This window comes from Mobula hypostoma, chromosome 3 (genome assembly GCF_963921235.1).
Source record: "Mobula hypostoma chromosome 3, sMobHyp1.1, whole genome shotgun sequence".
Classification (NCBI taxonomy): Eukaryota; Metazoa; Chordata; class Chondrichthyes; order Myliobatiformes; family Myliobatidae; genus Mobula; species Mobula hypostoma.
Window position 1 is genome coordinate 40,109,305 of NC_086099.1, and position 14,187 is coordinate 40,123,491.

At 41.9% G+C, this 14,187-nt stretch overlaps 1 protein-coding gene across 1 annotated transcript in view; it reads left to right on the forward strand.

The window, feature by feature from the left end:
- Positions 1-14,187, forward strand: part of itga1 (integrin, alpha 1) — a 227,008-nt gene that overhangs the window by 63,509 nt on the left and 149,312 nt on the right. Inside the window, exon 6 of the mRNA XM_063042906.1 lies at positions 8,778-8,905. Within this exon, the coding sequence (XP_062898976.1) occupies positions 8,778-8,905 (128 nt within the window). The remainder of the gene's footprint in view (positions 1-8,777; positions 8,906-14,187) is intronic.

The following is a 14,187-nucleotide window of genomic DNA, read 5'->3' on the forward strand; positions in this document are numbered from 1 at the left end:
TAGCAGGTCCTGCTCTACATGTTCCACGACACTTGCAGAGACCACCTTCTTGACCATTGGACCTTCCATTGGTCTCGTCCGCTCAATCTGCCAGAGTCTGTCTTCACATGCTGGGATAGACAACTCCCTATCTCACTGAGGGTTTGAGACCCATCGGCTACCCTCACCTGGTTTAGCCAGCTTGTCGAAGCCATTGCCTGGGTTATGGCCGCTGTCGTATATAAACAGCTACAAGGAGCCACAGGTGAGAGCTGAGTGCCAGGTGGGGACAAAAGGTGGACAAACCGCCTTGAAAAGACGCGACATGTTCCCCCACCAAATGTGCTACCCCTCCCTGACACCCCATACACCCCGGCAGAAATACTTTAAATGTCCTTAGCCACGGGTATGGTGCCAGAGAATTGGAGGGTAGCTCATGTTCCGTTGTTTAAAAAAGGTTCCAAAAGTAAACCAGGTAATTACAGGCTGGTTAGCCTGACATCAGTAGTAGATATATTATTGGAAGGTGTTCTGAAAGATCGGATATACAAGTATTTGGACAGCCAAGGGCTGATTAAGGATAGTCAGCATGGCTTTGTGCATGGTCGATCGTGTTTAACGCATCTTGTAGAGTTTTTTGAGGAGGTTACAAAGAAAGTAGATGAGGGAAAGGCTGTGGATGTTGTCTACATGAACTTTAATAAGGCCTTTGACTAGGTCCTACATGGGAGGTTAGTTCAGAAGGCTCAGACACTAGGTATCCATGGAGAGATTGTAGACTGGATTCAAAATTGGCTGTGTGGGAGAAGACAGAGAGTGGTAGTGGATGATTGATTCTCAGACTGGAGGCCTGTTACTAGTGGTGTGCCTCAGGGATCTGTGCTGGGACCATTGTTGTTTGTTGTCTATATCAATGATCTAGATGAAAATGTGGAAAATTGGATCAGCAAGTTTTCTGATGACACTAAGATTGGAGGCGTTGTGGACAGCGAGGAAGGCTTTCAAAGCTTGCTGAGTGATCTGGACCAGCTGGAAAAATGGGCTAGAAAATGGCAGATGGAATTTAATGCAGACAAGTGTGAGGTGTTGCATTTTGGAAGGACAAATCAAGGTAGGACATACACAGTAAATGGTAGGGCACTGAGGAGTGCGGAGGAACAAAGGGATCTGGGAGTTCAGATACATAATTTCTTGAAAGTGGTGTTACAGGTAGATAGGGTGGTAAAGAAGGCTTTTGGCATCCTGGTATTCACAAATCAAAGTACTGAGTATAGGAGTTGGGATGTTATGGCGAGGTTGTATAAGACATTGGTGGAGCCAAATTTGGAATATTGTGTGCAGTTCTGGTCACCTAACTATAGGAAGGATATCAGTAAGATTGAAAGTGCGTGGAGAAGATTTACTAGGATGGTGCCGGGTCTTCAGGAGTTGAGTTACAGGGAAAGATTGAACAGGTTAGGACTTTATTCCTTGGAGTGTAGAAGAATGAGGGGAGATTTGATAGAGGTTTACAAAATAATGAGGGGTATAGGCAAAGTAAATGCGAGTAGGCTCTTTCCACTTAGATTAGGAGAGATAAACACGGGAGGACATAGCTTTAGGGTGAAAGGGGAAAGATTTAGGGGGAACATTGGGGGAACTTCTTCACTCAGAGAGTGGTGGGAGTGTGGAACAAGCTACCCTCTGACGTGGTAAATGCGGGCTCACTCTTAAGTTTTAAGAACAAATTGAATAAATACATGGATGGGGGATGCCTGGAGGGTTATGGACTGGGTGTGGGTCAATGGAACTAGCAGAATAAAGTTTCCGCACAGACTAGAAGGGCCAAATGGCCTGTTTTCTGTGCTGTAGTGTTCTATAGTTCTATGGTTCTAATTCATCTGAAATTAAGAGAGCATTTGCAGTATTGTTTGTGTTGTGACTTTGAATCACCGGAGACTAAAGGTAGTAGATATGAAAGGTCTTTATTCACATTAGCAGTCCTAAGAAGAATTTATTCATTCTCCACCACACGCAACTATTCATGATGTTTTACAGTTTTTAAACATGAAAGAACTATCAACAATTAACTACAATTTCAATGGCAAACTACCTACTTGGCCTTAACATTTTAAGCGCAGACACTTAACTTTGTAGATTTACGTATTTATATTGGAAGAACATCCCAACTGGCAAAACACCTATTAATATTCAAATATCAAATACCAGTCACTGGTTCTAAGCACAAAATACCCAAAGTGTACTGTTTTTGCTGATGTTGAGGCATGGTTCCTTGGAAATACAAACATAGTGAAGATTAAATGACAAAACAGAGATGTCCTGAACTGTCTATTAAGTGACAGCAATATGCCATTAATGTGTTAATTTACAAAATACTGGCGTGTGGCCAAGTGGTTAAGGCGTTCATCTAGTGAATTGAAGGTCACTAGTTCGAGCCTATTCTGAGGCAGTGTGTGTGTACTTGAGCAAGGCACTTAACCACACATTGCTCTGCGACGACACCAGTGCCAAGCTGTATGGGTCCTTATGCCCTTCCCTCGGACAACCTAGGTGGTGTGGAGAGGGGAGACTTGCAGCATGGGCAACTGCTGGTCTTCCATACAACCTTGCCCAGGCCTGCACCCTGGAAACCTTCCAAGGCGCAAATCCATGGTCTCATGAGACTAACGCATGCCTAAAAAATAGGAAATAGCCACTTAATGGCTTCCCTTATCTCATCCCTTATCTAAACATTGCTTGACATGACCACTTATTTTTCTGCATGGCCTTTTTGGTACAGGTTCAGAATGGTTCCACTGATGACTGGTTTCAATGATCTTTAAGTATCAGTGGAAGTTAGATTGTGAACAGCTTTCTTTTTGAACACTGGTACTTGATTCAATTAATAACTGCTATCCACATAACTCCAGAGCTCCTCAATTATCTCTAACAGTTTGCAGCTGCAGGGGACTCAGTTTTCTAGTGAATTATCGACAAAAGTGAGGATGAGTAATTTATGGGTTTTGCTTTGGCCACATTGAACAATCTAAGTAACATTTCTATGGTCTCATCAAAGACAAATATTTACCTAATTCAACAAGTTAGTTCAAAACATTTTGTTTGAATTTTGTTTTAAATTTACAGTAGTTTTAAATCATCCTTGAAATTTTGGAGTATCGACTAATTGTGAGTTGATTAATGCAAGTGAGGTAGCCTAATCACAAAAATAAGCATTCTTAATTACTAAGCCAATGCATTGATCTCCATCACAATGTAATCAATTTGCAAATTCAATTTGCAGTGAAGATAACTTCAACACCAGCTTTTCTATTATTGGATAAATTGCACCAGACAAGAGGTAAACACAGCCTCCACCTCTTTGCATTAAAGAAGATGACTCATTTCACAATACAAGGAGAAATGCAGATGAAGAGGAAAATAAGCAGAATTGCCTGGTGAAAGTTCAATTGTTAACTCTGCAGAGGATAACATAGATGCTGTTTTGGAAGTTTAATCAAATCACCCAGTATTTCATGGTCTTAACAGCGTGGAATTGGCCCTTCTGGCCCCTCGAGTGGCTCTGCCCAGCAACCCCTGAGTTAACCCTAGACTAATCATGGGACAATTTAGAAACAGAGAAACGTAGAAAACCTACAGCACAATACAGGCCCTTTGGCATACAGTGCTGTGCCGAACATGTGCTTACTTTTGAAATTACCTAGGGTTGCCCATAGACCTCCATTTTTTCTACATCCAGGAGTCTCTTAAAAGACCCTATCGCATCCGCTTCCACGACCATCGCCAGCAGCCTATTCCACACACTCACCACTCTCTGCGTAAAAAAAACTTACCCCTGACTTCTCCTCTGTACCTCCTTCCAAACACCTTAAAACTGTGCCCTCTAGCATTAGCGATTTCAGCCCTGGGAAAACGCCTCTGACTATCCACACGATCGATGTCTCTCAGCATCTTATACACCTCTATCAGGTCACCTCTCATCCTCCATCGCTCCAAGGAAAAAAGCCGAGTTCACTCAACCTATTCTGATAAGACATGCTCCTCAATCCAGGCAACATCCTTGTAAACAACAGGAATTCTGCAGATGCTGGAAATTCAAGCAACATACATCAAAGTTGCTGGTGAACGCAGCAGGCCAAGCAGCATCTATAGGAAGAGGCGCAGTCGACGTTTCAGGCCGAGACCCTTCGTCAGGACTAACTGAAGGAACATCCTTGTAAATCTCCTCTGCACCCTTTCTATGGTTTCCACATCCTTCCCGTAGTGAGGCGACCAGAACTGAGCACAGTACTCCAAGTGGAGTCTGACCAGGGTCCTATATAGCTATAACATTACCTCTCAGCTCTTAAACTCAATCCCATGGTTGATGAAGGCCAATGCACCTTATGCTTTCTTAACCACAGAGTCAACCTGCGCAGCAGTTTTGAGTGTCCTATGGACTCGGACCCCAAAATCCTTCTCATCCTCCACACTACCAAGAGACTTTCCATTAATACTATATTCTGTCATCATATTTGACCTACCAAAATGAACTACCTCACACTTATCTGGGTTGAACTCCATTTGCCACTTATCAGCCCAGTCTTGCATCCTATCGATGGCCCGCTATAACCTCTGACAGGCCTCCATACTATCCACAACACCCCCAACCTTTGTGTCATCAGCAAATTTACTAAACCATCCCTCCACTTCCTCATCCAGGTCATTTATAAAAATCATGAAGAGAAGGGGTCCCAGAACAGATCCCTGAGGCCCACCACTGGTCACCGACCTCCATGCAGAATATGACCTGTCTAAAACCACTCTTTGCCTTCTGTGGGCAAGCCAGTTCTGGATCCCCAAAGCAAAGTCTCCTTGTATTCCATGCCTCCTTACTTTCTCAATAAGCCTTGCATGGGGTACCTTATCAAAGGCTTTGCTGAAATCCATATACACTAGATCTACTGCTGTACCTTCATCAATGTGTTTAGTCACATCCTCAAAAAATTCAATCAGGCTCGTAAGGCATGACCTGCCTTTCACAAAGCCATGCTGACTATTCCTAATCATATTATGCCTCTCCTGCCTCTCAGGATCTTTTCCATCAACTTACCAACCGCTGAAGTAAAACTCACTGGTCTATAATTTCCTTGGCTATCTCTACTCCCTTTCCTGAATAAGGAACCAACATCCGCAACCCTCCAATCCTCTGGAACCTCTCCCATCCCCATTGGTGATGCAAAGATCATTGCCAGAGGCTCAGCAATCTCCTCCCTCACCTTCCACAGTAGTCTGGCATACATTTTGTCCGGTCCCAGAGCTTATCCAATTTGATGCTTTCTAAAACCTTCAGCACATCCTCTTTCTTAATGTCTATATGCTCAAGCTTTTCAACCCACTGTAAGTCATCCCTACAATCGCCAAGATCCTTTTCCGTAGTGAATACTGAAGTAAACTACTCATTAATTACCTCAGCTAACTCCACCAGTTCCATACACAATCTTCCACTGTCACACTTGATTGGTCCAATACTCTCACGTCTTATCCTCATGCTCTTCACATCCTTGAGGAATGCCTTGGGGTTTTCTTCAATCCTGCTCACCAAGGCCTTCTCATGGCTCCTTCTGGCTCTCCTGACTTCATTCTTCAGTTCCTCCTGCTAGCCTTATAATTTTCTAGATCTCTATCATTATCTAGTTTTTCGGACCTTTTGTAAGCTTTTCTTTTCTTCTTGACTAGATTTTCAACAGCCTATATACACCACAGTTCCTGTACCCTACCATCCTTTCCCTGTCTCATTGGAACGTACCTATGCAGAACACCACTCAAATATCCCCTGAACATTTGCTACATTTCTGCCGTACATTTCCCTGAGAATATCTGTTCCCAATTTAAGCTTCCAAGTTCCTTCCTTCCAGCATATTTCCCCTTACTCCAATTAAATGCTTTCTCAACTTGTCTGTTTCTATTCCACTCCAGTGCTACGGTAAAGGAGATAGAATTGTGATCACTATCTCCAAAATGCTCTCCACTGAGAGACCTGACACCTGACCAGGTTCATTTCCCAATACCAGATCAATTACAGCCTCTCCTCTTGAAGGCTTATCTACATAGTGTGTCAGGAAGCCTTCCTGAATACACCTAACAAACTCCACCCCATCTAAACCCCTTGCTCTAGGGAGATGCCAATCAATATTGGGGAAATTAAAATCTCTCACCACAACGCTGTTATTATTGCACCTTTCCAGAATCTGTTTCCTTAATGCTTCTTGATGTCCCTGTTACTATTGGGTGGTCTATAAAAAACACCCAGTAGAGTTATTGACCCCTTCCTGTTTCTAACATCCACCCACAGAGACTCAGTATACAATCCCTCACTGCTTTTTTCTGCAGCTTTGGCACTATCTCTGATCAGCAGTGCCACGCCCCCATCTCTTTTGCCTCCCTCCCTGTCCTTTCTGAAACATCTAAAGCCTGGCACTCTAAGTAGCCATTCCTGCCCCTGAGCCATCCGAGTCTCTGGAATAGCATTGGACACTTGCAATGACCAGTTAACCTACCAAAGGGTATGGTTTTTGACTGTGGGAGGAAACCCATATGGTCACAGGGAGAATGCTTCCTTGTGCTCAAAGATCTTTGAATCTGAACGATAACCTCATGCAGGGTGGTGGAGAAACTCAATGAGTTAGACAGCATTTACCGAGGAAAATGATCACCATTTCATGCTTCATCAGAACTGGACAGGAAGGGGAGAGAAGCCAGAAAGAAAGGATAGGAGGAGGGGGAAGAACAAGAGCTAGCAGGTGCTAGTTGAATCCAGTGTGAGAGAGAGCAGGCTGATGGAAGAGAGGGACAAAGATGCGTATTTGCCCCCTACCCACCCTGCACATGATCATAATAAATAGCAGTGTTATTGTCACAGCTTGGCACATCATGGAAACCAAAGATTCAAAGTACATTTATTATTAAAGTACATATGCAGTATACAGCCCTGAGATTCATCTTCCCAGCTTCCTCTCAATGGACTAAGTCTACACTTTTCCCTACCTCAGGTAAAGCAGACAACAGAACCAAAGACTCCACCCACCTGGGACCTCCTCACATTTCTCCTCTTCCATCTAGCAGAAAACAGAAAAGCCTGAAAACATCTTCCAACAGGGTCAAGGACCACTTCTACCCCTGTGTTTCAAGACTTTTAATGATCCTTTAGTACAATAAAATAGACTTGACTTCATAATCTCTGTTGTTATGATCTTGCACCTTACCTGCACTATGTAATGATTTTATCTGTAGGAACGGTATGGAAGACAGGCTTCTCGGTACATGTGACACTAACTAATCTCTTTCAATTCTATAGCATTGACAATCACTTTGTTAACTCTTCTATTTATTAAAAAGAAATCTCTGGGAAACTTTGCTATCTATTTTAATAATTCTGGCTAGTTGTGTCACGCATTGTAATTTTCTTTCCATATTGATTTTATGTCATTATTTGTTGTTAATTATATTTTATCCAATATTCTGAAAAGTTGAATAAGAGGTGTTTTTATTCAACTTTTTGCTTTTTCTTTGAGTTAGATAATCCGTTTAACATCTTTAGTTAACTATACCTGTAATCTACTATTTGTAGTTTACCGTACTAAGCATTACACAGTAATAGGGCTAGAAGAATATGCTGTCTGTTTGGCTCCAAACATGCTAGTCTAAGAAACTATCCTGAAAACACTCTCAAAACAGACTTCTTTGACCATCTGATTTTTCCTTAGTTTCAATGCAGTTTAAAATCTGTCATGATTATTGTCATATCTTTCTGATAAGCTCCAATTATTTTTCTTTTTTATGCTATTCTCACAAGTAACTTCTCACCTTTATTTTTTCTTTCATCTCCATCCAAGTATCTTCTACACTCTGGTTTCTTGGATGTTGGCCATCCATTCTCTTGACTTAAGAGCATCATTAATTATGAGAAGCAACCATTCACTTTTTCCTAGCCTTCTCTTCACTCTAATGCCTTTCAACACTGAATATATGCTAACCTGCAACAATGTTTCTCAAGAGCTATCCACTTAACAATCGCACTCTTAGGTTCATTTGCTTTCAGAAAATTACAGCCATTGTTCATCACATTTTAGCCTAATTCTTTCAATAAAATGTGATTTTATCTAGTCACCTTTCACAGCTTGCTCTGCACTAGTGTGTTAATATGCCCACACATTGGAGATGTCTGTTGGCATATTAATGAAATAGCTGGTGGTTAGATACTGGATACCAACATGCAGAGGTAATTTCTGATTTACCATCTTATCAAGGAACAACACACTGGAAAATCTAAATTGCTTCTTAGGGAAGTAGAGAAGAAAAGTTGATTTAAAAAAACTACTCTGGCTCAGTTAGTCAAACCACCTTCAAGATAGAGGATGCCATTTACAAAGTAGCAGACACTACTGGATGAAGATGCTTATTATTTTGTGTAATACAGATAATAGATTTACTCTATTGTACATCATACAAATTGAACTAAGTAAAATGGAGATAGTTTTGTATTTCCAACTTCCATGGAAACTCTTTGTTGTCATCAACACAGTTAAAATTAATACAGTATCAATCCACAAATATTATTTCTAAAAACACATTGCTGGTAGATGAGATTATCAACTGGGAGCGCTTGTTTCTAAGGCTGTCTTTGTGCATTGATGTTAGTTGTAGTGTAGTGAAGTACACTTTTCATTGCCAACTATATGCATATTGATATAACATTGGTGTTTAAGTATTATTCGGTTCTAACCTCGATTTACAAAAAATACAATCTTCTGTGTTTGCAGCTTGCAAGTCTCGACTTGACATTGTGATTGTACTTGATGGTTCCAACAGCATTTACCCTTGGTCTAGTGTTAACAATTTCCTCATCAAGTTACTGGAAAAAATTGAAATTGGACCACAGCAAACTCAGGTTAGTCAAATGCTTGCACTGTATTTCAAAAGGTTTTGCTCATTTAATATGTGCATAAATCTATTGAGGGTCAACAACAAATATTCTTTCGGTAGTGCAAGGAAAGTGAATTATCATTTGCATGTGATTAAAATCATTTAAGGTTGAGATTTCGATATCTGCCACCAAGACAGAAGGAGGAACAGCAGTGCATTTTGTAGATGGTACACTACAGCCACTGGGTGTCTTTGCTGGAAGTTGAGCGGATTGATTACCGATCAAGTGGATTGTCTTTGTTCTGAATGGTGCTGAGTTTCTGAGTATTGCACTTTGAAGGTACATTCTTTTAGACAGTTGGAGAAAATTCCATCGCATTTTTGACTGGTGCCTTGGAGATGGTGGAGAGGCTTTCGAGTGAAAGGATGTGAGCCTCAAACCTGTTTTTGTCTGCAGGGCATTTTTTTGATGGTTAATTTCAGTTCTGTTTAACAGTGACATCCGGGGCATTGGTATGCAGACGGAGCATAGGTGCTCAGTGAATTAAAATAAAAATAAAATAAAAAATGTTCACCAGAAAAAGCAGGGTCTCCCAGTGGCCACCCATTTTAATTCCACTTCCCATTCCCTTCCGACATGTCAGTCCATGGCCTCCTCTACTGTTGTGATGAGGCCACATTCAGGTTGGAGGAGGGACACCTTATATTCTGTCTGGGTAACCTCCAGCCTGATGGCATGAACATCTATTTCTCAAATTTCCGATAATGCCCGACCCCCACTTCACCACTCCCAATTCCCATTTCCATCTCTCACTTTATTCCTCCCTCTGGTGCTCCTCCCTCTTTTCTTTCTTCCATGGCCTTCTGTTCTCTCCTATCAGATTCCCCCTTCCCCGGCCATGTATCCTTTTCACCAATCAACTTCCCAGCTCTTTACTTCACCCCTTCCCCCTCCCGGTTTCACCTATTATCTTGTGATTCTTCCTCCCCTCCCCCCACCTTCAAACTCTGAGTACTCATCTTTATTTTCCAGTCCTGATGAAGTGTCGCGGCCCAAAATGTCAACTGTATTCTTTTCCATAGATGCTGCCTGGCCTGCTGAATACCGCCAACATCTTGTCTGTGTTGCTCGGATTTCCAGCATCTGCAGATTTTCTCTTGTTTGTCATAGATATGCGGAGATTAGGCAGTTATAATGCTTTTCAATATCAAGGCTCTTAGAGGAGGCAGTCCTTGTTTGCCACATGCATAAATGTCACTTGGAATTCATCAGCCCGTGCCTGAATGATATCTTGGTCGTCTGCATGCAGAATGAACTGTGAGGGGAAATGAACATTGCACAATGCACAATCATCAGCAAACATCCTTACTTCTGATCTAAGATGAAAGGAATGTCATTGATAATGCGACTGAAGAGGGCAGTGCTCTGAGGCAGGAGTTTGTAACCATCCTTATGCCATGGACCAATACCATAAAGCAAGAGTTGCATGGACCATAGGTTGGGAAACCCTGCTCTGAGGAATTATTGTAGTGACATCCTTGGGCAAGGATGATTAACCTCCAAAAACTACAGCCGTCTTCCTTTGTGGAGGTAGTAATACAATCATGGTGTTTCCTTCCTGAGTTCACGTTTACCAGAGCTCCTTTGTGCCATACAGGGGTGAGCTGGATCAGCTGATTTAGTGGTGTTGCAACAAAAACCTCGCACTTAGTGTCAGGAAGATTAAAGAAATGCCTCTGGGCTTCAGGAAGGGGAATTTGGGAGAGCACATCAGGCCGAGCAGCATCTGTGGAAAAGAGTAAACAATTAGTTTACTCTTCATCAGGACTAGAAAAAAAAGATGATAAGTCAGAGTAAGAAGGTGGGGGGGGGAGGAATACAGGGTAGTAGGTGATAGGTGAAACTGGGAGGGAGGGTGAAGTAAAGAGCTGGGAGGTTGATTGGTGAAATAAATATAGGGCTGGAGAAGGGGGAATCTGATAGGAGGGGACAGAAAGCCTATGGAACAAAGGGAAGGGTGAGGAGCACCAGAGGGAGGTGATGGACAGGTAAGGAGATAGGATGAGAGGGGTAAAAGGGAATAAGGAATGGTGAAGGAAGGGAGGGGAGGCATTACTGGAAGTTCAAGGAATCGATGTTCCTTCCAACCAGCATGAAAAGAAAAGAAACAAAACTTGCAGAGCCCAAACCACCCCAACCCCACCCCCCCGATGCCCACAGCAAAAAGAAGACACAAAAACAATCAACAATCCTTGACGTATAACAATCCCCAAACCTTCACTCGCAGAAAAGAACAGCGACAGTAGCACCAAATCCCAATCGCCCCTTAGGCACAAAAAATTAATAGGTCACCCACCCGCCAATCGACTACAAGAAAGAAAACACAGTAAAACTGAAGGAAAGCAACATAAAGTACAGTCCAATAATCACATAAATCTCAGAATATGGAAACGTCTTTTCCCGCATACAAGGAGTGCAGCCGCACGAACTCAGTCCTTCTGTAAAGAGTGACCGCCAACTCGGGTCCTAATGCTGCCGATCCAGAGCTGAACGTCGCCTACCCGTACCTGAACACCACCAATCCAGGGCCGGTCACACCAATCTGGCTGCCAACTGTCTCACGCCAAGGCATCGCTGACCCCCTCCACATTTACCTCGATGCTTCGATCTTCGTCGCCCCTTCGGGATGGAGTCATTCATGACCCCATGCCTCTACTCTGGGCTTTTCCATGAGTCAGCTGGTGGTCTCTGACCTTTTCGACACCCGCCCCCCTTCTCTAATCTCCAGGAGGCAGCTCTCCAGATGCTGCACAGTGCTGGATCCTTCAATCGAATTCAAGCTGTATGTCACAGGCGCCAACCATTTCCATAACATAAACAAGACAAAAAAGAACAAGTAGAAGGTGTAGAAAAAGTGAAATTATTGAAAAGTTTTGCTATCTGAAATATGTCACCCATGGAATCGTTGTCAGCTGGTGCCATCTTGACTGACTATATTTCATTACGAGCTTGAGAAGATATGGTATGACTCTAGCAAACTTCTGTCGATGTACCATAGAGAATATTCTAGCTGACTGCATCACCACCTGGTCTGGAAGCTCCACTGCACGGGATTGAAAGAGGCTGCAGAGGGCTGTAGACTCAGCCACCTCCAGCACTGGCAAAAACATCCCCACCACCGAGGACAGCTTTAAACAACGGTGCTTCAAGAAGGTGGCATCTGTCATTAAGGAACCTACATCTGGGACATGTGCTCTTCTCATTACTACTATCAGGGACAAAGTACAGGAGCCTGAAGACCAACACTCCACATTTTAAGAACAGCTTCTTCCCTTCATCTATCAGATTGCTGTATGGTTCATGAACCCATGAACACTACCTCACTATTCTTCTTTTGCTCTATTTATTACTTTTATCTTTTATTGTTACTAATAATAATTTTTATGTCCTGCAATCAACCAGGTTGATTCCAGAGATGAGGGGGTTAGACTATGAGGATAGATTAAATCGCCTGGGACTGTATTCGCTGGAATTCAGAAGAAAGAGAGGATATCTTATAGAAGCATATAAAATTATGAAAGGGACATAGACAGAGGCAGGAAAGTTGTTTCCACTGGTAGGTGAGATTAGTACTAGGGGACATAGTCACAAGATTCAAGGGAGTAGATTTAGGACCAAGGTGAGGAGGAACTGCTTTTCCCAGAAAGTGGTGAATCTGTGGAATTCTTTGCCCAATGAAACAGTCAGTGGAGGCTACTTCAGTAAATATATTTAAGACAAGGTTGGATAGATTTTTGCATAGTAGGAGAATTAAGGGTTATGGGGAAAAGGCAGGTAAGTGGAGATGAGCCATGATCAAATTGAATGGTGGAGCAGGCTCTATGGAGATGGCCTACTCCTGCTCCTATTTTTTATGCTCTTATATAATGTACTGCTGCCACAAAAACACATTTCACAACATATTGTATGTTAATAGTACTATACTTAATCCAGATTCTGATTCAGATATTGATTCTGGTTCAAATGTTGCCTTGTCAGGCAATGCTATCTCACATATGGTATTCAATTCCGTACTAGATGAATTCTTGATCTGAGTGGTCTTGGTGATATTGAAACTGGACATTAGGGAGTAGATTATTAGCAAGTGCCACATTGTGCACAGTAAATGGCACTTTCTATCACTTTGTTAATGATGTAGGGATTAGAAAGGAATTAGGCATCTTGGATGTATTTTGCTTTTCATGAGCAATTTGAACCTATTTGTGTACCATATGATTCCATCAGCAGTACTGGAGATTTGTTTCATTGGCTGGGACATGAAATAAAATAATTACAGTTTCAATACATCCATCCTGCTTTGGCAAGAAAGGAAGAGCTTGATGCTTTATAGTACATTCTAAAGCTCCACAAACAATTAATATATTCAGGGATGGAAATTAAATCATTAATGTCACTCAGGAAGTGAATCAGACAAGTTTCATTTCATAAGATCTCAAAAGTAGAAATGAATTATTGATCAGGCAACCTGCTTCAAAAGTATTGGTTGACGATTATATTATTAATGAGAAAGCAAGAATGAACCTGCCTGCTCTTCATTGGATAGGAATGTGGAGACTTTTACATCATCTTGAGAGGATATACGGAACATTATTTTAATATCTCATCTGAAATAGAGTATACTCTAATATTTAGAATATTAGTACTAGTCTCAGTACTAGACTGAAGTGTCATCTGTGATTAACTGTTCTGATATCTGGAGCGGAACTTGAATGTATAACCTTCTAGCTCATTTGTTTAGTTGCTGTGAATGAACTGTGGTTAAGTTGAATATGACTGTACATGGCTAGACATGCTACAAAAGGTTATACCAGTTTTCTGTCATTCGTGGTCCCAAATGATAATCACTGGAGTATGATTCTTTCATTTCCTTACTCACAACTCAAAATGCGATTAAAGATTGAACCCTGCATTCTAACTGGGGAGAAAAAACAGAAGGTGAATGGACGAAGAACTGCCAAGAAACAGAAGTTACACCCTTGCCATCTGGAATCTGATTTGTAATGTACAATACTGCCTTATTGTTTTTGCAGTGTGTGACATGGCCAAACTCAAAAAAGAACATGCTGCAGGCATGCATCCATTAAGTGGTCTTTTCTTCTCGTAATAGAAAGCATTCATTTTCTTAAGCATGTCTTGAATCGCCAACTGTAGTTGCAAATTATATTTAGTTCTGTTCTGTAAAAGCCATGATCTTTTCATGTGACTGTAATAAACTGAGATCATGCCCACTTTCAGTGCTCTGCAAT